Source organism: Carassius gibelio, chromosome A5 (assembly GCF_023724105.1).
Source record: "Carassius gibelio isolate Cgi1373 ecotype wild population from Czech Republic chromosome A5, carGib1.2-hapl.c, whole genome shotgun sequence".
Taxonomy (NCBI): domain Eukaryota; kingdom Metazoa; phylum Chordata; class Actinopteri; order Cypriniformes; family Cyprinidae; genus Carassius; species Carassius gibelio.
In genome coordinates this window covers 32,668,912-32,695,619 of record NC_068375.1, presented here as the reverse complement: position 1 = coordinate 32,695,619, position 26,708 = coordinate 32,668,912, and the positions used below count along the sequence as shown (strand labels likewise).

Below are 26,708 nucleotides of genomic sequence, written 5' to 3'. Positions count from 1 at the left end.
GGGTTGATCTGGGGTTGTTTTCTAAGTTGAAATAATGAGAAACTATTAATGAAATTCTAAGAATAAAGACATGCATGATAATAATGATTGTAAGAATAATGAAATACAAAGTAAAAATAATAATACCATTTTGTGCTTTAAAAGGATTGTTCAATCAAATATAATAATTATGTCATCATTTACTAATGTTGTTTCAAACCTGTATGGCCTGCTTTCTAACATGAAACTAATTCTAACATGGGCTTTTCCATAAAAGTGAACTGGGACAGGGGTTGTCAAGCTCCAAAAACGTGGAGGAAAAACAACATAAAAGTACCAGAATAGTAGTCCAAATGGCCTGTACGCTATATGCCAGCTTTGTGTGAGGGAATTTAAATAATTATTTATTGAAAATCTGTTGTTGTTCTCATATCTCATTTTCAGTCTTGCATAATAAACATTCTATTTTTTTTGTATTTTTTTTGTTTGTTTGTTAATTCTTCTTTGGAGCATTCTTTCACTGTGTGGAAAAGAGCACTGTAAACATCTACAGAGGAGAAAGTCATTCAGGTTTGGAACAGAATGAAAGTGGGGCAAATGATAGAAAGCATATTTTAGCTTATTTCTTCAAATGTTATACTGAGGGCCAAGATGAAAGAGATTATAAACATTTATGGTAAACCAATCTTGTATATTTCATTAAAGCTGGACATCTGACTGATTAGAGCGAGGAAAAGAGTCTGATCTCCAGCAATTATCCAATTTTCTTATCCTTTCTTTTCTTTTCTGTTCTTTTCTTCTTTTTGATGTTTTTCCCTTGCCTTTTATTATTATAAAAAAGTCAGCTTTTTTCTGTTTGGTTTGTATTTATTTCAACATTTTATTTCTCTCTCTGAAACTGTGATTACTTCAAATTTCCTGTTCATCTAGGGGTAAGCATTGCGTGGGGTGTAAGTGAGGGAGAATGTGTGTGTGTGTGTGTGTGTGTGTGTTGTGTGTGTGTGTGTGTGTGAGTGAGTGTGCGTGTGTGGTTCCTGGTGGTAACAGTGGATTTGTTGTTACAGGCAGAGACAGAAATTGGCCAAATTGAAAAATGGGCCCAGCAAACAGACTGAAGGCCAACGAGCAGGATTGTGCTGTGAAAGAAAAACAGCCATACACAATGTACAACAGGAAAATGAGAGGGATGGTTCTAGATCTCTGAGGCTGAAAAAAAAAGTGCGTACTTCTCCTCATGTCAGCTCTCTCTCTCTCTCTCACACACACGCACACACACTTATCTCTGTCTAAGACACACACCTCTTGTTGGTGATGATGGGGACCCTCCATCCTTTAACTTGGCTGAGTTCGGCATCAGAGACGTCAATCTGTAGCGGTAACCGTGGCACCCAGACGGTGAGCTCTAATTGGCTGGTCAAATAGAGGTAGGTAAAGTTCACTTGAATAGAGATATGCCCATTCTTCTCTTTCCCATTCACCAACACCTCATCACAACCAAGAGACACCTGCAGTGTGAGAAACAGAAAGCTGAAGTAGAGGTGCAGTGAACAATTGTGATTGTTTTTGTAGGTTTTGTAATGGCTGTGGCATTTGCTATGATTCTTCCCCTGCTCTAGCCACAATTACACTTATCTGAAGAGAGAGCACTTATTTCACATAATTATGTGAAAACGGGAAAACAAAGAAGTGAGTCTCTCTTGTTAGTCTCCCTATCTTTTTCCTCTTCTTCTTCTTTTTTTTAATAATCTGGACTTCATTCTTCCACCATCCTTTCTCTATATTTTGCCCTCTCTACTCTCTGTTGTGATTAATGGTTTTCTGCATCTGCTGGACGCTTCTGACACTTTTATGAGCTGTGTCTGTGTAATGTTGTCATGGTGAAAAGAGTACCATCGCACACACAAACACACACACACACACACACACACACACACACACACATGCACACACAAGAGCTCAAGCAGCATTAAGTAGTCACATCTCACTATTACAGCTCAGGGTCACGGTGGGGGCAGACTGAATTTGAAGTTAATGTGTATGTGTGTCCACAGATCATGCAGGGCTCAAACTGCTCAAGCTTTTGTGGTTTGTCTGGTGCTTTTATTTGATAAACATGTTCAGTTGTGTACTTCATGGTAATATTCATCACCTAACAATGAAAGCAAGAGAGTAAGAGAGCTGGAGAAAAAAATAAGAGCAGAAAAGAAATATCTTCAGAGCAGACCAGAAATATAACAATACCAGTTCCAAGTACAATATAGAACCACTTTTAAGATACAGAAGGGAAAAAAAGATGTAAGAATATCAGTCTTTTTTAGTTTCATGTAAGAATTCCATGTGTACATTGGGGTGTCGCGATATACCGGATGATAACCATGATATTCAAAGCAACAATTATCGGTATCATGTTAATTTAGTGTGTGACAATATACCAGTCGGTATTAACGATAACCGCAATATTTAAAATGAACAGTTTTCTCATGATAACACCACATGTAAATACTCTGGCACCAGTACCTAGTTGAGCTCCCAGGTGGCAGTATTGTGCCTTAACTCTGACACCTATCACACAAGAAGAAGACACAGCGCTTGCGGCTATTCCAGGGGGCAAGGAACTCGACCGGAAGTTGAAGTCGGGTGGGGGCTGCCATCTTTTAGCAGAACTTCACTTGCGTTAGCATTCCCATTGACTCCCATTCATTTTGGCGTCACTTTGACAGCGAATAACTTTACATCTGAGGCGTTTAAAGAATCTGTTTGTCCATTATTTATTTCTAAAGTTACACGACAATGTATAAAGGGCTCCATTACCTTCTATGTTACATTATGGCCCCGTATAAACAGTTTTTGTAAAAAATAGGCTAACGATTGCGTCATAACCACTCGGCTCTCTGTCGCATTACCGTACAGACAGGTGGAGAAGCTCGCAGGCAATTAACTTAATATGGCGTACTGGCGTTACATTTTAAAATACTATACAAAATAATTAATCAGAATACTTACTCCTGCTCACTCACGACAAAGAACTCCCCGCTCAAGCTCGCCGTCTCTGCAAGATTAACGATGGCAGTTTGCACGCACAGCCACTTAGAAGATTTACATCTGTCAGACAGGTTGCTGACGTCGTCAAGCTTCGTTTGAGTCTGCGCGTCAGAAACGGAAGTGCTAAAAAACGCTAAAAATGTGCTTCACTTGTCTCAATTGAGTTCCAATGGGGTTGCTGTGTCCATTTCTTTTACTGTCTATGGGCTATTTAGAGGAGAGCCGTGTTCATCAGAGTAAGTTGCCATTATTTTATTAATCATAGAATGGGAGACATTATATTAACCTGTTTACAGTGGATTTCTGTGTTCATATATTTAAGTAAAGGGTGATTATTTTAATAAGTACTGTATATTCTTTACTCGTCTTGTTTTTGTATTTGCAATCAATACGGCCTGTGCATAGTAACACTTTATATATATATATATATATATATATATATATATATATATATATATATATATATATATATATATATATATATATAATCTGTTAACAGTTAAACGATTAAAACTGATCTTGAAAAAGTGAGTGACCACGTTGCTACATTAACCTTGCAAAATGTCAAATTGGTCGCAGTGCCATGCACTTAATGCTTCATCTGTGGTCATTCTTCATTAAGGTTCATTAAGGTTAACATAAGTTAATTACATTAGATAACTTATAACAATAACAATAATGAACATTATTTCTGCAGCAATACTTAATCTTAGTTTATGTTAATGTCAACATATACTTATGCATTATTAAAATTAAAAGTGTTTGTAAACATTAACGCACTGTGAACTAACATGAACAATGAATGACTTGATTTTTATCAACATTAACAAAGATTAATAAATTGTGTAATAAATGTATCATTCATTGTTCATTCATGTTAGCTAATACATTAATGTTAGCAAATGACATCTTATTGTAAAGTGTTACCATTAATACTTATTCATCATGCTGTTGAACTTGACAGTATTTTCTCTCGTTATTTCATAGGAGCTGCAAAGAAGATGGAAAAAGCCAGAGTCTTGTGCCCTGGATTTATCAGTATCCTTATGTTAGTTGGGTGAAAAAGAAAAACTCAAAGTAAAAAATTATTTGACTGATATCTTTACCCCCAAAGTTTCTATAGATATCACAGTATATTGATATTGTGAATTCATATGGCCAAAATAACAGTGATATGAAAAATCTAATATCATGACAGCCCCAGTGTACGTGAAAATCTGATATCAAGTCAAGGATGCAAGAGTTTGTACTTTATTTTATAAAGGAATGAACCACTTGTTCCATGAATCATCGTGCATGACGTAATCAACTATTACAAATTGACATTTACACAAGATTATGTAAAAATGTGTCAAATAAAGCCATTTAACATATTGTAAATCTGTTTTGAAAAGTTTTCATGTAAAAAATAAATTTTCTATGAAAAAAGAATTTAATGTTGTGCTCTATAGAATATTCGTTTCAGTGGTACTTGTACTGAGAATTGTGAAATTGAATTGGTATTGCTATCAACTAGAAAACTTAGCATAAAAAGCATCTGCAAATGACTAAATGTAAAAAATATATTCCTAATCCTAATTCTACACAATATTGTGGTAATTCAATGTACACTTTTACACTAAACCAAATGAACGGAGGCAAATTATTTTGGGGGGAAAAATGTCAAGAGGTCTGTGAATACTTGATCTGGGAGGTGGAGAGCAAGAGAGAAGGAAAAAAGATGGATTGAATTGCCATTATAAACAGACAGTTAAACAAAGAATCTTTTAAAAGCAAGTCCAACTAAAATGAACCCTGATTCATTCAACACGCAATTAGAGTAAAATATGAGATAAAATGTCATTCCATCAAAGTAAATGCACTCTCTCTTACACACACACAAGCCCTGAGAGGATGTATAACAGATCGCTACACAATGATAGTCGATAAAGTCATCCTCCAGAAGCGCTGAAGTTTTTGTGTGTGTGTCACTCTTGAAAGAGCAATTACCCAGAATTCTGTGCAAAGACACTATGCTCAATTTCTCTATCTTTGCTTCCATCTCTGTTCTTACAATTCGCACCTTTTTAAATCCACCCATCTTTCTGATGTTCTCCAGTGTTGTTCTAAGAGCCACCACCCCGTCATTCTCTGCAGCAGAAATGACCGTCAGGTCTGAGGACCGCAAGGCTAATGGCACAGGAAAATGGCAGCTAAAGTGGCATGTGGCTATATCAGAACATCAAAAACATGACATGATAAAAATATTCTGGAAGCTGACACACAGCATCACACTTCTCCTCTGAGGTTGATTATTGTGTAAACCATCACAGGTTATCCAAATAAGCAGCACATTCAACTAAATTTGCATTGTATTGAAAAAACACAGAAATGCACTGAAAACAGTACTCATGAGGCAGAAAAATAATAGTGGTGAATGTCCCAGTTACCATTATAACACTAAATAAATCTTGTTTTCTGTCAGGTTGAATCAGAACTATATATTGTGACACCATCATTACAGTAAAAGGCAAACTATAGCTGATTCAATTATTGCAGTGGATTTAGCATTGGTGGTTAGATTTTGTATGCTCAATATTTTAACACTAACTCAATAGGATATTTTCAGACTTTAAACTTTAATTTTATATGTACAAGTAATTTAAGTAAATATATATTATTAATATGACACGGGTATTCCTAGACACTGCTCTTATGTTCATTCTTCACTTGTTTTCTCAGTTTTCCTCCCGTCCTGCAGCTGATGCCGTATTATTTCATGACTTCAGAACGGACTTGTATAAACACTTCCCTTCGTCAAAGCCAAAGAGCTGAGCCATGGATTTGATGACACTGAAAAATCGATTTAATCTCTGTCTCTATTTTAAAGAGAGGGTGAGAGGAGACTGGGCAATGAGAGAGAGAGATGAAGGCCAGTGTTTCTTTGCGGAGAGGAGCACTGTAGAGAAAATTATATCTCAACAAGAAAGGGCGAACAACCCAAAAACAATTGGAGGTTTTTCTAATACCTCTATTAAAAAAAAAATTGTGTCTGGCCCCATTTTGACCTTTAGGTCCTGACACTTGGAGAGAATTTAGAGAGAAACCTCTTTAAATTAGGATAACATACACATGGACAACTTCTAGCACCAAAAGAACTCCTACACCCAAAAACATTATAATAAAAATCATCCTTTATATGCATATTATAAACACACACACAGAATTTTACTTCTCTACCAGCAGAATGTTGCTATTACTGTCAGGTTTTTGTTCATTTCTCCACTTTAATTCATACCACTCTTTCTGTTCTTTGTCTTCCTCCACTCTCTGCTCATCTCTGGAGTGATAAATCATAGATTATTTGTCTGACAATGCAAAACAGTGCCAGGTGCTGCCATCCACCAATCCCATCATCCGCCCAGCTCACAAATTACTCGGAAGAATTGGCACTTGCCTCTCTGCCATGCTGAGGAGGAAAAGAGAGAGACTGAGATTGGTAGGGGGCAAAGAGCAGGCAATAAACGGAGATCGAAAAGAAAGAGAAAGAAGAAGAAGAAGAAAGAACAGAACGAAAGAGGAAGACAAAGATGGTTGGCATCAGCTGGAAGAGATTAAATCAATTTCCTGGACAGGCAAGAGCCGCTCTGGTTCACTGCTTGCAGAGGAATGGTCAGGTACAAAGAGAGGTTTTTAAAACGGATAGATGATCCCGCACAGGGCATGATGCTGTATGCATGCATCTAAACTCAGCTCTGATAAACTTGGTACTACATCATGAGCATTGAGGTGGGTTGGGAACAAAGTATAATGATAAAATAATTTTATCATATAACAAATAGCCTAATATAGTGTAAATACTACATAACTACTGTTCAAAAGTTCAATTTTTTTATTTATTTATTATTGCTTTATTCAGCAAGGATGCATTCAATTAATCGAAAGTGACAGTAAAGACAATGTTACAAAAGATTTATATTATATACAAATACATGCGGTATAGTTTGACTAATTTTAAAATGTCCTTACCAATAAACCAAACCCACAGCCATGAAATAGACTAATGCTGAGAACCGCTTGGTCTCTGAGCTAGTTTGTAATTTATACTCACACAAACACTGATATGAAGTTACAGTTACCCACTCATCCAAGCTTGCCTTTCTTCCAAAGAGTTTAAACTGTAATTGAATTTGAATTTAGAGCATTTCCACTGCAGAGGGCGATAAATTCAGATTCCAGGTGCTAAATGTGACACTGCCTGTGGTTAGAGACTCCCATAGGGCCTTGTGTGGGGATTTGGCACTGTTAAACGTACATTGTGAGTTCAAAACTTAATCTGTCAGTCTTTCCCTTTAGGTGATTTCTCAAAATGCACAACTACAAAGTAAGATTTCTGATATTAGACCCATATAAAATATACCTCTCTCTCTCCTCATGTTGACTCTCAAAGTACTTAGCATAGCATAATTAGATTTTTTTTGTGATTGATCATAGTGCTAGTCATTGCCTGTCGCCTTGCATTCATGACGTGGGACTTAAAAGCTCTGCAAATGATCAGAGCATCGCAGAGGAACACAGAGACGAAGAAATATTAATAAGTAGAGTGAATGAGTGGCGAAGCGGAGTTCAAAAGTGATGCTAACACACTTACATCTTTAATCAATCAGAGATTTCCATTTGCGTGCAAGATTCTAGTTGATGTGGTTTCAGCTTAGTCCAAAAACTCTCAAATGCTTATTTACCATGAAAACTGTTTTTACCAGAGCATGCAATCACCAATCATCACAGAGTCAATCTTCAGTTCATGGGGTCAACAAATCTGCACTCATTTTTTTACTGACTCGGATGATTAAAAGAAATACTTCACTCAAGACAGATTTTTTTAAATGTTATTTACTCACCTTCACTTCAAACCTGCATGTTTTATTTAATTCTGTTGAACTCAAAATAACATGTTTCCAGGCAACTGAATATTATATAATATTCTGAAATCACATGAAAAAACTCTGTGAGCAAATGTATTACAATACTTCTATAAAATATAAAATCATAATAATGTTATCTTTTACATTAATTGTTTTTCTATTTTATCTTTATGCATCCAAAAAGTATAAAACAAATTGCATTCTAACACAGTGATCGCAAATTACAATCAAGTGATCGCAAATTACAATCAATATCAATATTTATCCACACAACCTCATATTTATATTTCTTGCTGTTTCATAAATTGATCTTGTTTCATAATTATTTTGCTATTTAAATGTATTTGAAAAGCTCAATAGGCGGCTATATGGCAGATTCCATTGTGACAACCCCATATGCGTCAACGTTTTTTTTTTTTTAAGGTATGTGTTTATAGAGAAAATATACAATATTATATTATATATATAATTATTATTATTGTTGTTGTTATTATTACTACATCCAGCTCACAATGTAGTAGCAGATGCTTTGTTAAGAGCTCATATTGATGACTAACCTGCTCATGTAAGGTGTGGTAGTTTTTTTTTTTTTTTATAAACTACAATTTTTTGCAAGTTTATAGTTTGTAGCTACGAGAGGGGGTGTTACGTTTTGAGACGCAGTCTTTATTATTATGATTTATCAGAAAAGTTGTGTTTTCTTTCATGTGTTTTTGTGCTTTTCTCTGTGTTTCTTTGTTTGCCCTTTGGCTCCTCCTACTCAATCTGTCTGGCAGGTAGACGGCCGCCCCCAGCTGCACCTTCTCACCAAGAGTGAGCCGGCATAAAAGCAGAGCAACAACAAGCCAAACTGATAAAGGAGAGGGGTAATATGAAGCTCCCCACTTAAACTACAAAACTAAATGTTAAAGACACTCAACACAAACAAATCAAAATAAAACAATACCAGCGTAAAATATTGAGCTGTTATGTTCAATAACAAGTTAGTAAACTGCAGCAACAGGCTGGGCAGGACAAAGACAGCACTCTTTGGGGGATGTTTTCTCAAACTTTGGTAGTTGCTGGTCTGCTTTTATGCTGGCTCACTCTTAACTGGTAAGCAGGTGCAATTGAGGAGAAAATACAGCTTTTCAAATAATCATAACAATAAAGACTGTGTCTCTAAACGTAACAATATTTACTGAATTAAAATAGTGTGACAGCTAGCCCCAGTCTCCCATATTTGGTTGCTTAGTAAGCATCTGTTTCTCAAAGAAAGTTTTTGCAAAAAGCTCAACTGCACCAAAGAAAGGCAGATTTGTTAAAAAATTTAATAAAATAAAAAAAAATATATATATATATATAAAAAAAATGAACATTAAGTTATTATGCTAAAAAAATCTTCCTCTCCACCATATAGCTCTCAATTTTCATATAGCCATATAGTTCTCAACATTCGACCTTGCCACCTGAATATGCATCGAAAAAAACATAAATGTACAACACTAGGGTGTGTAAAAAATGACAAAATGTTCTCTGTGACCCTCTGCAATACTTGTGGCAGACAGGATGTCCCAGAATGGGAAGCCAGGCCTTTTTCAAACTTTTGAAATTGATATGAGGCATTTTTACATAATATTTGCATAGGTATATAAGTCATGGGTGTCCTCAATACGTCTGATATTATTATTAGAAGTATAAACCTTCATCAACATATCCTCTATGGGAGATTAACTAAAAACAAAGCTTTTCATTGAGACAAGTCAAAAGATACACATATGTCCTTAGAAAATAGACCAGTTAAGCAGTAACGATGAAGCTAAAAATACCTCAAAACCAGCTCAGACAGGTTCGCTACAATCATGAAGAAAAAAAAAGATGAACAAAAAAATAATAATAATAACAATATTCATCAGTAAACCCTGAACGTCAACTTCTGGACTTGTCTTCTATGATATCCCAGCATCTCTCAGCTCCAATCTGCCACTGTTTTCCATAAACACCTTAAAGCGCTGCTTCCATCTGTGTGAGTGTGTGTATTTGGTTACTTACACAGACAGTATGTGTATCATATTATGTGAAGTGAATCTCTTGAAACATATCTGATTAGAAAATACTGCCATCACTGCATCGCAACAGCAATGTCAGTCTCATTTTCCACGGAGTCTGTTTCAGTAGTTTATCCATGCGTAAACACACACACACACACACACACGCACACACGCGCACTTACACACAGATGGAAGCTTTGTTCTAAGGTGTTCATGGTGGGGAAAAAACAGCATATTGTTGAATAATTCAGAAAAAAAAAGACCTTTTAACATAAAGTTTCCATATGTCTGTCAGACTGCTGCATGTCAGATAACTCACAGTATCTGCCAGCATTCTGCTTGGGAGATATTATAAAATAAATACAAAATAATTCTAGTGGCATGTATTCATGCTTAGCTGTTTTATCGCGGATTGTGGGGCAAAGTGCTCAACTGATAGACTGTCATATGTTAAAATTCCATTGGCCATCACGTGAACCCAGATAATGCTTTAAAAAAAGGTTTTTAATAGCTCCCATTGGAAAGATGAGGGTTCGGAGAGGAAGGTTAACCACTTCCTCCCTACCCTCTCACATGGGCTCACAGAAGGAGGAAGGTTAGGTCAAAGGCTATTACCAGAGCTGAAAAAAGCCCATGGGAGGGTCTCACAGGGTCCATTAGCTGTGAGTTACGTGTCCACTGGGCAGAGATGGCAGTATTATGGGAGCTTGGCCATATCTACTGTACATCCTGAGCTCAGAAAGAAGCGATGTCTATGTAGTTTTAAAAGGGCATCACAGTGATTGATTAGTGGCTGTGATGTTTATGGGGGTCATAAGCAGTTGATGTCCACATTATATTGACATTTTTCTGATTATGCACTATAACATCCTATTCATTTCTAACCATGTAAAAATCACTCATGCTTAGTATTTAACACCAATAACAAATTAGATACTTAAATTTGAGAGAGAAAAGAAGGACTATCAAAACAGAACAGTTACCATATACAGGAGATGAGGGTAATTGTGTGAGTGCAAAATGTGTACAAATTTATAGAAATTAATAATAATAATAATAATAATGATTTTCTATTTAAAAAAAAAATGAAATAAAACTATCTGCTGATCTGTAAAAGAAGATAAAAGTTATTATAGTTAACAAAAACTAAAACTAAGACAAAAAACATAACCAAACACTTAATAAAATAAAAACACAAGAACAAAATTAAACCTTTACATAAAATTGAAGCAATAAATAAAAAACTAACGTAAAATAGTATTTAAAAAAAACAACAACTAAAAACAACAACAACAAAACTATAATAGTGCCTCAGGGATAATAAAAAGACATTGGAACAAATGTGGCCATATTTAATAGTGATGGGATTTATGGCTCTTTGAGGGGATCCGGATCTTCGCGATCCGTTCCTTTCAAAGAGCCGTTCAAAAGAATGGCTCTTTTGGCTCTTTTTAAATATTTAGTCAGTTTTAAGAAGCCAGCTTGGGAGCATCTCAGTTTATCCTGGAAATAATCACTGGGAGGTATTATGAGGTGAGATTTGTAGTCAAATAATTAAAGCTCAGATATCACACACCAATATCTGAGTTTGAATTATTCTGAAATATTGATTATTACCTCATTTCTCATGTGTCGACTATATTCCATAGGGTTGCACAAATCCCTCTGCTTAGACAGTGACATCATTATTTTGATTTACCTTTAGTACAAAGTGTGTGTGTGTGTGTGTGTGCGCGTGTGTGTGTGTGTGTGTGTGTGTGTAAAACTACGTTGACTTATGTTATTCATACAATACCTACTCACAAATAAACATAAAAAACAAAGCCGGCTGCAATGAATTTCTGTGCAAAACAGCTTTTACTACAAACACTTCCACACAAGAATATTGTTATCACACAAGAACATTTTGATAGAAAACTATTTTTTTTTTTAAGTAGATAAAATTAGAATAAATAAAATGGAAATGTCTACATACTACATACTATTACTACTGTAAACTTTGCAAATAGGACATCAGCCCCTTCAAGTCAATGAACAATAACAAAGTGGGCTGCAATGAATGTCTGTGGAAAACAGCTTTTAGTGAAACATTTCTATACAAGTACAGTATCACAAAAGAACATTTTTAATGATTTTAAAATAAGTTTTAAATGAACACAAAATGCAATGTAAATGCATGCACAACTAATAACTAATATCATCACGCTATAAAGGGTTGGCCTGCGCTGGGTGCGCCCCTCCCCCTATAACTGTTCTGTCTCCTGGCGGAGCTCATTTGTATGAACACGCATAGGAAAAAAGAACGATAGAAAGAATGGCTCCTCTCCAGTCGCGACTCGGCTCCCATCGTTCATGTTTATGAGCCGTTCAAAAGAATCGGTTCGTTCGCGAACGTCACAACTCTAATATTTAACTTTAGGCTTCAAGTGTCAGTCACTTCCAAAAGCTGTTCAAAAGCAAACTGTATTATTATTTTAATTCATAATTTTTTTTAAATAATTATTAAGAATTACTTGGTTATACATCTAGTTATTTACCTACGGTGGCTAATGAATCAGAAGTCCTCGCACATTCACAGGAAATAGCGTACTTTTGTTTTGAAAAATAAGGTTGATAAAAGGCTGTTTAGTGGCACTTCACTTTCCCTATTTAGGTCAGTAACTGTTTAACACACTGTATACAGTACTTTATCTTGGAAAAAATTGTGGAAATGTAGGTAAGAAAGAGCTGTTTTATTGTTTCTTTGCTCAAAACTGCAAAAAATAAAATTAAATAAGGATTTTTCTTTTGTCAAAAAATATTATAAATAAAGTATAATGAAATATAAAAATATTTATAAATTAAGAAAAAAAGATTAATTTAGCGCTCATAAAGATTCCTCATATTAAGATCTGGAGGGTTTCCAGTAATACAAATCTGGTACAGCTAAGTAATGATTTCTAATGAGAAATAATAAACAATGAACACACACACACACACACACTGCAACCCTGTTTCCTTCTCTCTTGATAAACATATTTTGTTTCTGTCCAGCTCAGCTGAACTTGAGAACAGGAGCGGCCTGATGCTCCTAACCTGATCAGATTTTTACACAATTATGGACTCGCCGGATATCTGCTCGCCTGTCACTGTAAAGTGAATGAGTTATTAAACGGATTAGCACCGTACACCTCTCCACACCACACCTTCTTACTCAGAGGACACCTGCAATGTCTCCACAATGTCTGGTCAAAATCCAGTCATTTTCCACAATATATAAACACATTACAACAGAGAGAAGAAAAATAAACATGAAGGGCGGAGGAAAAAAAAGGCTGAGGATGTGAAAGATTGATTTATAATCCTCTCTGTTTTGTGTGTGTGTGTGTGTGTGTGTATATATATATATATATATATATATGCACACACTCTCTCTCAACCCTTCCTCAATGCCTCAGTCCTTCTTGTTTTTTGTCAAATTCAATTACATCAGACTTTACTGAGGGAGTCTTCACAGGAACCAATTAAGGCCATGGCCTAGCTCTCACAGACACTGGTTAAATACTGGGGTTTGAGCGCTAAAGCCTATGGGATCTCTTTAGCTGACTCCTTTATTTATTTGATCACCCATCATTACAAGAGCCCTTCGACCCACACAAATGCGGAACTGATTAACCACAGTGTGCAGTGATAAAGATAAGATCACATTCACACCTGCATCTGCAGGGTGGTGATGTGACAAGGTGACATCTTTTACAATAGGGTGTTATTATCCTTTAGTTCAAACCTGAATTAATAATGTTTGTAAGCATTGAGTTTTGTATTTTCTGGCATAATCCACTTTTCTTCATTTATTTCTACTTTTATATTGTATATTTCTCAAAGGGAAGTTTCACAACTCATAGCCAGGGGGTCCACAAAATACTTTTAGGGTCCTATGATTTCCACAGAAAATATGAGTGTCACAAAAATCTTGGATGAATAATTAAAAAGTAGTACTGTGCACTTGATCAAATTTCAATATGGTTTAGAGTTTGTGAATATAAAAGCTCAAAAACTGACTTGGAAGAAATTGTGACACTATATTTTATTATTGTACAGGAGAATGTACTTCTCACAGCAGTAGTAGTAGTAGTAGTAATACTAATGAAAATAATGCTAATAAAATCATTTAAAGAGCAAGTAAGATTAAAATTCTAAGCTTCCTATCAATGTTTATAAGTCCTGTACAACAGGTTTAAATCCGTGCAAGGTTAAAAAACATTGTCATTTTGTCAAAATATCATTTTAAAATTACCTCAATTCTCAGAGATCCCCAAACGGTTCGCGCGAAGCTGTTCAAAAGATTCAGTTTCCTTAAAGCCCACCTTTCGGTAGCATACTGTGTTCTGATTGGTCAACTAACATAGTCAGTTTTGATTTGTTGTTCCGCATGTACGTGTTGTAAAACGAAACGCCTGAATCTGAAGAGGAAACAGACAAAGTCGTTCAACTGGCCACACAATTAAATCAATAAATTGACCAGGACGTTTCTCAGTGGTAAGTTTAAACTTTGTATGTGGTATGTGGTAAATTACGTGATAAAGCAATGTTGCTTTCTTGCACTCGTTTAAGATGATTTACTTATTTACTTATTAAGGTGCACGTGTGGGAACTGTCGCAGAATGCCCACCTTTTTGTTTCTCCCAAGAAGGTAGGCGGAGATTATTATTCAAAGTGTTCTCGTTACGTACAAAGAGATGGGCAAAAGATTTGAAATCTATAACGACTCGTTTCAGCGATTCAGAGTCGACTCCTTACTTTAGAAGCCAATAACTTTATAAATCGTGTACTTTTTGGTTTAATTATTTGCACATTGTTTACACTGATGGAAAGCTACATCATACACTGTAATACAGGTTATTTTTGATTTCCCATCTGTGTGGCTCTTTAAAAAAAATATTTTTTAAAGGAATAATCAAAATTTTTTCAGTGTTCTTATTCGAACAGTAAACCTCTGTTGTGCAGCAACTTTTGCCAAAAATAAAAGGGATTGTTAACTTTTGATATGAATACAGTACATTGATTTACAAGATCATAGTAAATGATCATAGTTCACGCCTTCATTTGAGTACCATTATAAAGAAGAACTATTTAAAATCTATTTATTAAAAGTGAATTAAAGCAGTGAAATGTTATCCAGAACAATTAAATGCAAAATACTGAATTTGGGAACAATAATAAAAAACAAAAAAACAAATAAAAAACAAGTGGAATTCATATGGATCTAACAATGCATTTCTTGTTAAACTTCTAATAAATTGATGTTAATGTATACTGCATAAGTTGTTTGATTTCAATTAATTGGACATACTTTTTGATTACAAAAATTTTATTTAACCAATAAAAAATTTAAATTAAAACTTAAAATTAAAAATTTAATCTTCACCCCTTTAAGGGGTCCCTGGCCCCAAAATGTTTGAGAACCCCTGGTATAAATAAAGCTGGGAGATTTCCCGTAACCGAGTTTATCCTGACGGTGCACTTCCGAATCTCATCTTCAGTTGCAACGTTGTCATGTTTCCTGTTTACACCTGTCACACATGTCAGCCGGAGGTCAAACACACATCTTTATGACACCTGCAAGTAGACAGGTACACCTGCCGCAATTTCCCCACCACATGTTTCTGTCATGGAGCAGATTCACTTCTATCCTGATGCTCTTTTTTCCTCATCACTACACCAACAGAAAATGAGCGTCCTGTAATTCCCTTAATAACGCAGTCTTGTTCAACTTTGCATTAAAGTTCTGGAATGAGTTTTTCATTGTTGCCGGGTATTGATTGTATTTAAACTACATGTTGCTGCTTGTAAATGGAAATTGCCTCAGCATCGGGGAAAGTTCAGTTATTAGCTCAGAGCTCAGGAGAGCATGACAACGTAGACTCTGATGTTACTTTCACAAAACCCCTGAGGGTAAAATTGACCATTGGTCCCAAATTTTTTGTTAATTTTTATCTTTTACAAAAGTGACATGGTAAGAAATGTCACTACTTCCTTTCATTCTAACAGCTAAAGCACCATGTTAGCCTGCTCATTAAAGTAACTGCAAAAAATAAATATTCAAAAGTTTGGGGTTGGCAAGTTGTTGTTTTTTTTTTTTTGTTTTTTTTTTTTAAGAAGTTCATCAAAGCTGTAATTATTTGATATATTATCTGATACTTTAACATTTTAAAATTACAGTACAAAGTATTATTTTATCCACCTTTCTGATGGATAAAAACAGTTTAAAAGAACAGCATGTTTGAAATATACATATTTTTTAACATTATAAATAAACTGTTATGTAACAACACATTATGTAACACTTTTGTTTCATTAATGGACCCTTGATGTATAAAAAAATCATATAAAACCTAAAGTTGCACACACACACACACACACACACACACACACATATATATATATATATATATATATATATATATATATATATACAGTACATGCATCATTCATTTAGTAATCAGTTTAGTAATTAGTTTCAGCTGTCAGACAGTGAACAACAAAAAACTTCTCCCAGAGAAGCAATATTTTCTTTTAAAAAAAGAAACAAAATCCCACTCCATTTAGTATGTATGCTTATTCTTATGCAAATGTCACCTTAGAACACAAGGTGAACACAAAAGCAGGAAGATCGAATACATCACAAATCAAGTACAATGACCAGTGTGCATGTAAACATATTTGTGCATAAATACTGCACAAGTCGAACAATAGTGGAATAAATAATCAGGCAGGTTTGATGTGGTTGGTTTGTTTATATTTGAAGATGTTTCTTCCTGTTACATCAGAATTTTCTCATTTTTATAGTTCCATTATTCTTTCTTCGGTTCTGCTACCTTTCATGTCTTAATTTGCATCAGCTCAGTCATTTCATGTGACACATCTCGAGTTTGTCTTCCAGACCATTATTCAGTCTAGAAATGTCTTTTTGTGTGTGTATGTGTGCATTTCTGAGCATGAATGCTTCCAAACGTCTTTGCAACTCAAACCCACTAAAAAGAATTGCTTTGCGGGGGAATAAAACGGCTTTCACAGGCACCTGCTGTTTTTAATGTCTGCTCATCTGACTCCACTCTTGGCTTCCCTGAGTCACCCTGTAACCTGTTCCTTCTACTTTTTGCTGAAATCTATCAATGCAAGGCCCCACACCTGTCTATACTTCTGATGGAGATCGGGGGCAGAGGATGGAGAAGGTACCATGAGATAAAGCAGGTGAGCTCTCACCTTGAGAACGTCCTCATCTGTGGAGATGCAGGTCACGGGGTCATCAACCTCTCTCACCGTTCCATCCTGTTCCACGGTAACAACCTTGACTGGGATGGCAACGCGCCGTCCAGTCAGAATCGCTGTGTTCAGGATCTCTGTGTCCTATGTGAGAGAGAATTTTGCGATTTAATTTTAACAGAAAATCAGAAGTCTTTAATCATTTTCAACCTTACAATACATTCAGTTATCATAAAAATACATCATAATGTTCTAGTTATATTCATTTAAATATTATAATATATTTATATTAGTGCTGTCAATTTAATGTGTTAATTTGGTGCAAAAATAACTAATTAAAACAGTTTTTTGTTAATGAATGAATCTACAGTTGAAAACGAATTATGCAAAAAGGTGATTCATTCATAAAGGCAGTCGCTTGCTTCTTTTCTGAATGAATCATTAGTCATTTGATCAAACTTGCTAAATGAATGACTGAATGACTCATTCTTTAAGACAGTGTCATGCTTCCACCTGTTGGTGGATTTTGTTTGGTTTCATTATTTATTATTTTTATTTATGCAATGCTGAATCAAAATATTTTTTCTAAAGCTACTTTTGTAATGTATGTTCCTTTTTTTCTCATCTAAATGTATTGATGTGCAATTACTATATCTGGAACTTTCCCAAAGCAGTTTTGGGAAACTTTTCACCCCTGTTCATTCATATTATTAAAATGTTGGATGAAATATTCAACAGCTTAAATCCAGCAAAACACAGACAAATTGATTTGATAATAACTATCTGCAATAAATTGAGGTGCAGGGAAGGCAAGCCTTTCTAATGTAAAGCTGATGCCGGCTGGCACTGTGATGTTTCATATCTCATGACTGCTCTGCTTTGATTAATTATCATATTTTAAATTATGCAATCATTTCATCACATTCAGAGAGGGTTAATGGGTCTTAACGTGGGTTTGGGTCTCTCAAAATTTATCTCCTCAAGTATTTACCACATAAATATTTAGCACAAGAACACATTCCTCTTGGGAGGAAACGCTCCTTTATTGGAAAGAAAAGACAGCATGAGAGACAGAAAATGAGAGTGAGGGCATGGAGGAGGCTTGGTTGTGGCCATAATTGACATTTAAGCTTTATGTAAAGGCTGGTAATTATGACGAGAAGAGAGGTCAGTTATCGCAGTATCCATAGCAATGAAGAGTCATTACAACGCCATTCAGAGAAAGACAATCGAGACTATCAGACACAGAGAGAGAGAGAGACCAGGATAGATTTAAAATAAATGCTGTTCTTTTGAATTCTTTCTATTCAAAGAATCCTGAACCTGAATAATTTTCACCATTAATAATATTTAGAAATGTTTCTTTAAATCAGCATATTGGAATGATTTCTGAAAGATCAAGTGACACTGAAGACTGGAATTATGATGATGAAAATAAAAGCTTTGCAATCACAGAAATTAATTAAATTTTAAAATATATATATAAAAATACATTATTATTTATTTTATTTTACATTTTAGAACTGTTTCACTGTATTTTTGAAATAAATGCAGCATTGGTGACTATAAGACACTTTGAAAAACAAATAAAATCTTACCGACCTAAAATTTTGAACAGCAGTGTATAAATACAAGGCTTTGTGAAATGTTAAATATGAAAAACCTGGCTGGAGTTAACTCATTTGTAGCATACACATTTAGCTTGAGTTGAAAGAACTTGATTGGATATAAACATCTCTTTAAAACAATTGTAGACGTTAAATGCAGCAAGTAAACATTGCTTACCTCTGTGAATACAGTGCAAATAAGCTTAATTTGCATAGAATTTGGCATGTTTAATGTTCATGCTGAAAAGAACAATGATTTAATTGAAATACCCACACCATTATCTTAATGCCTGGTTACACTGGACTGCAGGTGGTTAGTGGAAAAGAAACAGGCTTTTGCATGGAAATAGCACTTATGAATATCACAACTGCTTAGTGCATTCGCTCCACTGACTCTTGTAAGAATACAGAATACTACTTGTGATTTTAGGAAACTGTCAGATGTTGAGCCGTAAATGGCTCAGGCATTAAATGCACATTAAAACTGGACTTAAAACTGGACAGAAAATCCGAAACCTCACAGTTCTCTAACAAACACAAACAGGAGTCTATCACAAGTAGCAACCTACAGAATGAGAGAATAAGAAAACAGGAGTGTGAGTGTGTATGTGTGCATTTGGGAATCAGAGACAAATAAAGGAGGAGAGGCAATACAATAGAGGAGGAAAACTCTACCTGGCTGCAACATGAGCAGTTTTTCATCTGACAGATAAACATGATGAATGAATGAGAGCTGTAGGTTCATGGCAAATTTATTCCAATTAGCTACAAGCCAAAAAATAGAAATATGTGCTATGACAAAAAAGTGTATAAAAACTACACATCTCCACAAAAAAAAAAGACTCATCTTGTGAAAAAAAATTTTGCATAAATTATTTGATAGATAGATAGATAGATCGATAGATAGATAGATAGATAGATAGATAGATAGATAGATAGATAGACAGAGATATACAGATATATTTTATATTAGAACTAGTTTATAATAAAGTGCTTTTAAAGTCTATAAAGAATATTCGATAGTAATTACTATGAGTGATAGTTCTGTTTATAGTTGTTTCATATACTGTTTTTTCAAATTATGGTGTTTAACACAAAACAGCATATGTTTTAAGTTTCTCATATACAACACTTAACAAATGTGCAATATGTAAGAGCACATTTACTGGCTCTGCAAGTAAGCCAAAAAATACAGCTAAAAATATCTGCTATGACACACCAGCAAAAAATACATTTGCAGACCTATCAGACAACCACACAACCACACTTGTCTAGTGAAATATTAAACCAATTTTGTATGACATCAGTAATAAGCCACTAAAAGACAGGAAGCAGCGCTGCTCTCTGAGAGTCTTGGCATGAATGAACTGCCTCTACATAAAAAGACACACAAATACAAACACTGCATACAAACACACTCTTACACGCCTCTTCATATTCAAGAGATCCAGCTGCAGCTTTCTCAAGCAACCAGAAAGAATAAATGATAATTGATATCCATTACGTCACATTCCTAATCTCTTTATAACCATTCAGCTAATGAATTTCACACTCCTCAAGTGGAGGAAAACAGAATGATGTCGTTACAGTGTGAGGTGGCTCGTACTTCACGGGTGTCGATGTGACATTATAAATCGTCTCTGTCAAATGGGAAACGCGGCAGTGACATGCGAGCTGGGACAGACGTATGAATGGATAACGTTCTTTGACTGGTCACCTGTCTGAGACAAATGCATTTTATACATGCCAGAGACAGGGATGACTGATTGGATCACAAGATTAGCACAAGAATCCCTCTCATAGAGGAATGACATAAGATTAGTGCATAAACAAATTGCGATAAAGAGATATCCTATCAATAAGCACAAAGACCTCACAAACAAATCAACTGAATGAATGCAGATACACTGTATTTTTTGTGGTTTTAAGGGGGTGGGTGTCACTGTACTGAATTCACAGTATGCAAGCACTGACTATTATACATTACCTCATGACAGGATACACAGTGTGATGCAGTCGAGTCTCTGGTTGTTTATGCATGAGTGTACCTCATACAGTAGAGTCTCATCCCATGATATCACATCTCCGGAGAGTGTGGAAGAAAATAGCGAATTTTTTTTTTTATTTAATCCCCTTTTGAATACAGCTTCAAGTATGTGGATGAATAATGTTTTTTAATCGTTAAACCAATTAACAAAATTATTTGGACTTAATAAAACACAGTTTTGGAGATACCTACAGCTGAGACATTTGTTATGTGGGACTTTTGGTTCTAGTAGTCAAGGTCCACCAGAAGATAATATTTAATATTTAATTCTAGAAGCATGGGGTAGAGGACATGAGGCATCAGTTTATTATAGATTGATAATGGAGAAAGTAGGATATAGTTTCCATTCTGCTACTAAAAGAGTCGGGAGGAAGGATTTGAATATCTCAACTATAGTGATGAGGACTGGACCAAAAAATGCAGAAATTCTAGAGTAATGTCGGGGAATTTTGGGGTACGACTTATACAGTTTAAGATATTGTATAATATAACTCCAACGGTCAAGGACGTCTCCTTCCTTAACAAGCTAAATGACTTTTCTGCTCGCTTTAACAGCGACAGCAAGGAGATAGCCACCAAAATCACACCCTCAGCAGACCACCAACCCCTCAAACTCACCTCCACAGATTTCCACACTGCATTGAGCCGGATCAACGCACGCAAGGCTGCTGGCCTGGACGGCATTCCTGGATGTGTGCTTAGGGCATGTGCAGAGCAGTGTGCAGGGGTCTTCACAGACATTTTCAACCTGTCCCTCACCCAAGCAACTGTGTCAACATGTTTTAAGTCAACATTCATTGTGCCAGTGGCGAAACATTCCTCTCCAATGTGCCTGAATGATTATCACCCCGTAGCACTCACACCCATCATCATGAAGTGCTTTGAGCGACTGGTCCTAGCACACCTCAAGGACTGTCTCCAACCCACACTGAACCCACACCAATTTGCCTACCATAGAAATAGGATCACAGAGGATGCAATATGCACAGTGCTGCACTCTGCACTCACACAACTGGACAATAGGTGGGATGTTGTATGACTTCAATTCAGAATTTAACACCATCATTCCCTCCAAGCTGACCACAAACCATGGAGACCTGGAAATTAACACCTCCCTCTGCAACTGGATTATGGACTTTCTGACCTACAGATCTCAGCATGTTACGTAAGGACACACCCATTTAACCACCATCACACTTAACACCGGCATACCACAGGGCTGTGCGCTGAGCCCATTCCTTTACTACCTTTACACCCAGGACTGCAAGCCTGTGCATGGATCTAACTCCATTATTAAGTTTGCAGACAACACCATGGTGATTGGCCTCATCAGTGACAATGATGAAATTCCTACAGGGAAGAGGTACAGCACCTGGCCACGTGGTGCTCTGACAATAACCTGCTCCTTAACACCAGTAAGACAAAGGAGCTCATTGTGGACTTCAGGAAGAAGAAAGGAAGCACGCATGACCCCATCCACATTAACGGGATGGTTGTTGAACGTGTCTCTAGCTTCGAATTCCTGGGAACCACCATCTTGGAGGACCTGTCCTGGACTACACACACCTCCAGCCTGGTGAGGAAGGCTCACCAGTGCCTCTTCTTCCTCAGGACACTGAAGAAGAACCAGCTGTCTTCGGCCATCCTGGTGAACTTCTAGCGGTGTGTGATTGAGAGCATCCTGTTGCATCACGGTCTGGTATGAGAACTGCTCAGTGGCTGACCGCAAGACACTGCAGAGGGTGGTGAAAACTGCCCAACGCATCACAGGGACACAACTTTCTGCTATTGAGGACATCAAGAGGAAACGCTATGTATGAGTTTGCAGCATTCTTAAGGACTACTCTCACCCTGACCACAGACTGTTTAACCCCCTGCCCCCCGGGAGGCGCTTCAGGAGCCTCCGGACAAGGACCAGCAGATTCAGGAACAGCTTTTTCCCTACAGCTGTCTCCTTACTGAACTCTGCCCTCTGACACCGCTCAGCCCCCCCCCCCCCCCCACACACACACACCACACACACAGACTCCTCCCCCTCTTTACAACAAGCAAAAAACAGTAAACTTGTTGTTAATTGCACTACTGTCTGTTCATCCAGGAACACTAAGTAATCCACTTGAACACTGGAATATTTTCTATGAACTTTACTGTCCATTGCAATAGTGTAAATGATGTTAATATGTTCATAGTTTCTGCCTATAGTGTACATACATTTTTATATAATCCATCTGTATAGTATGTTCATAGTACACATATCTGTATATCATGCTGAAAGTATTTAAAATCTGTAAATTATGTCCATAATACTTATCTGTATAGTTATTATACATATTGTAAACCTTGTATATTCTGTACTTACTGCTTATTGCACATCTGGTTAGATGCTAACTGCATTTCGTTGCCTTGTATCTTACATGTGTAGTGACAATAAAGTTGAATCTAATCTAATCTAATCTAATCCAATCTAATATTGAATCGTGTTTCCAAACGAACATATTAAGTGGCGGAAGTCTCTGCGTTCAGCGCAAATCCTGCCCTGCAGCTGATTCTAATGCCGGTGACACACTGGCTGCGTGGCGTGGCATTTCAGCTGCATGTTAGTTGCTTGATGGCTGCTTTGCGTTTTCTGTGTCTTTACACACCAGAATCATGCCTGACGCGGCGCTGGCGCGCTGCTGCTACTGTAGGTCACATAGAGGGAGGCCTCCAAGGCGCCGACAGACCAGGATCTTGTCTTCACGACAACAATATCTATACTTCATGTTGAACATAAATATAAAGCTTTCTAATAAAGGACACCGTCAACAGTATTGACAAAATAGACTATGTTTGACAGGTGCAATATGCCAGTGTGTCACCGGCCTAAGGTTTTCAAAAGGCATCACGCGAGTATGAACATCACTACAACTAGGAAAAAAACGATTGTAATTCAAACACAGCTCCCGTTGGCATTTAAACAGACCTTTGCTCTTAATTCCGATCGGGCCAACGCAATAACGAAATCTGAGCAGGTCTAAAAACTGAAACTGTTGATGTTGCACTTTACACTTTGGAAAATATATATATTTTAAATATGAGCAGTAATAAACAACCTGCAGTTTAATGTTTGCATTTCTTTCCCTTCCTGTACCGAAAATGAACCGAACCGTGACTTTAAAACCGAGGTACGTACCGAACCGTGATTTCTGCGTACCGTTACACCCCTAATATATATATATATATATATATATATATATGTATGTGTGTGTGTGTGTATATCAGAAGTAAACATTCCATTAATATTCTTCATAGGGGCATTGATTTTGAACAAACATTTATTCATTTTAAAGAGACTAGTCTGTTAATCAATAGCATACACCTTTGTTGAAGCTGTCATTACATATTATTTCAACTTATTTTTAAATAAATATGTTCAACAGAAGATAACCTTGTAAAAAGAAAAAAAAACTACATTACCCATGATTCTGCATCAATCTGCACCAATCAGACAATAACAGCGCCTGCATCCAAAAACTTATGCAGCTGACTTACTGCCTCGCTGCCCTATGAAGCAATGACTTTGCAGGCAGCGTTTTTGCATGAAGGCACCTCATAAAATGGATTTCGGACAGATTGTAGGATATCAAAAGCATTTTGATATAGGTAGGATAAGCATGCCTTCCTACCTTTGAATGCCTCATCCTATTCCCATGTAGGGGTGCTTAATGAATGATAATGTGAATTGTATTTTCCTATGCTCTCCAAAAATGTAGTTTATATATGTACATATCTGTACATCAAAAGTTGTATGTTTCTCTATTTTAATGCAATTAAATTGCTGGCCATGCTATGTAGCTGCACGACTTGTCATTCGCTCGTTGTTGTTGAGTCTTCAACTCGAGTCGTTGCTTCAGTCGAAGTAACCTGAGGATCCTATGGCCGAATGCACTACTTTTGATTTGACTCTACAGAATAAAAATAAATATATATTTAAAATAATAATTAGTGCTGTCTATTTAATGCATTAATTTAATTAATTAGTTATGTGAAAATAACACCTAATTTAACATTTCATAAAGTTGACTGTATGAATGCACGCTTGTATAGCCAAATGCCCCGACCAAACTGGGAAGGCTTTGTGCGGGCTTTGCTCTGCTGTCGAACCATTGGTTTGTTTTTAATACAAAGCACGAACCAATGGCCATGGAGTTACACTGCTTGAATGACAGGCTTCAGTATTTAGAGAATAAGGAGTTTTTTCCCCATGAGTATGTTAAGCAGACACTCATTGAGCAGTATTCGTTCCTGTATATCTCAGGGAACTGAGGTTACGTTAGTAACCGAGTACGTTTTCTGAGTCGGTGTGCAAGGATGAAGTTGCCGATCCTGACTCGCCATCTCCTCAAATGACCTTTATGGATTATGATTATAATAAAAGAGTTTTTGTTTTGATTTATTTCATTAAGTAGCAGTTGAAAGCTTATACACACACACACACACACACGCACACACACAAACACACAGATATATATATATATATATATATATATATATATATATTAGGGGTGTAACGGTTCACAAAATTCACGGTTCGGTTCGATACGATACACTGATGTCACGGTTCGGTTCGGTTCGGTACGTTTTAGATACAGCAAAATGCAAAAACATCTCAACTTTTCAGAATGCCGCAAGCGCACCGCGGGTCATGTGACAAGAAACAAACAAACAGCTTCATCCTTTCCCGTAACAACGTTGAAAACTCAGCCAAGATGAAGGAACAGCTGATCATAGTTGTATATGGATTGCAATTTTGAAATAAATTTAGTAGCAGAGCTACTGCAAGCGATTTTTAGAGCTGCAAATCCATTTATCCTTCGCTGAAATTTCCGCGTCTCATGGAGAGAGCACGTCATTGTTGCTTAGCAAAGACAGACGCCTCATGAGCGCTTCTGCCCGAGCGCTTTGGAAAGGAGGAGAAAGACGCGCTTAGCGTTTTCCACGCGTTTTTAGGAGCGATATGTGAACGGACCCTAAGGCGCTCGCTCACTCAGCACGCGCTGAAGGCTCATTGCAAAATGTCTAATGCATTTAACAGACCAGAAATATAAGATCCTAAAATAACCAACAGGTCTGGTGTTTGGGTGCACTTTGGATTCCCTGTAAGCTATAATACTGGTGTCTAAATGCTGCAGGCATAGTTTGTTGCGTGCATGTTTCTCCTTTTTTTCGTCTTTTCCCAGATACTGACACAATAAGGTGATGTCGGCGTAAATGAGTTGACATGTTTCAAGTATTCACGCTGGTGTTTTTTTTTTTTAAAGCAATGAAGCAACCGCGCGAAGCCCTCACTATATAGGATTTTAGAAAGAATGCAGAGCACTAGTGTAGTGTGCAAACTTACCACAGTGTGGATTTCAGAAAGTGTGCAAAGACTTCACGTGCACACTTACCATAACATGGATTTACAAATAATGTTCTAAGGAGGGGCTCTCATGTCACTCTGATCGAGCAGCTCATAGATGGAATCATGCATCTCAAACAATATGTTTGAGAGTCATCTTCTTTTTCTAGTCTGTTAAACGCATTGGCCATTTTGCAACGAGCCTTCAGCGCGTACTGAGTGAGCGAGCGCCTGACTGAGTCATAACATAACATAAACATAAGTTGGTGTTTTTTTCTTCTTCGGGAGTGTCAGGGGCGTTGCCTGTTACGTCGTTTGGGTTATTGGGCTACCTTGTTGAACGCATATCATTATATTTCTCTTTTTTTTTTTTCAAATATAATTAATTAGTCCAACGAACCGTTCGGTATGCATAATGCGTACCGCGTACCGAACCGAAAGCGTCGTACCGAACGGTTCAATACGAATACGCGT

At 36.6% G+C, this 26,708-nt stretch overlaps 1 protein-coding gene across 1 annotated transcript in view; it reads right to left on the bottom strand.

The window, feature by feature from the left end:
- The window catches only part of si:dkey-215k6.1 (transmembrane protein 132C), a 203,358-nt gene that overhangs the window by 7,924 nt on the left and 168,726 nt on the right, over positions 1–26,708 (bottom strand). The window contains exons 5-6 of the mRNA XM_052596263.1: positions 17,201–17,344; positions 1,279–1,484 (exon numbers count right to left, since the gene is read on the bottom strand). Coding sequence (XP_052452223.1) covers positions 1,279–1,484; positions 17,201–17,344 — 350 coding nt within the window. The remainder of the gene's footprint in view (positions 1–1,278; positions 1,485–17,200; positions 17,345–26,708) is intronic.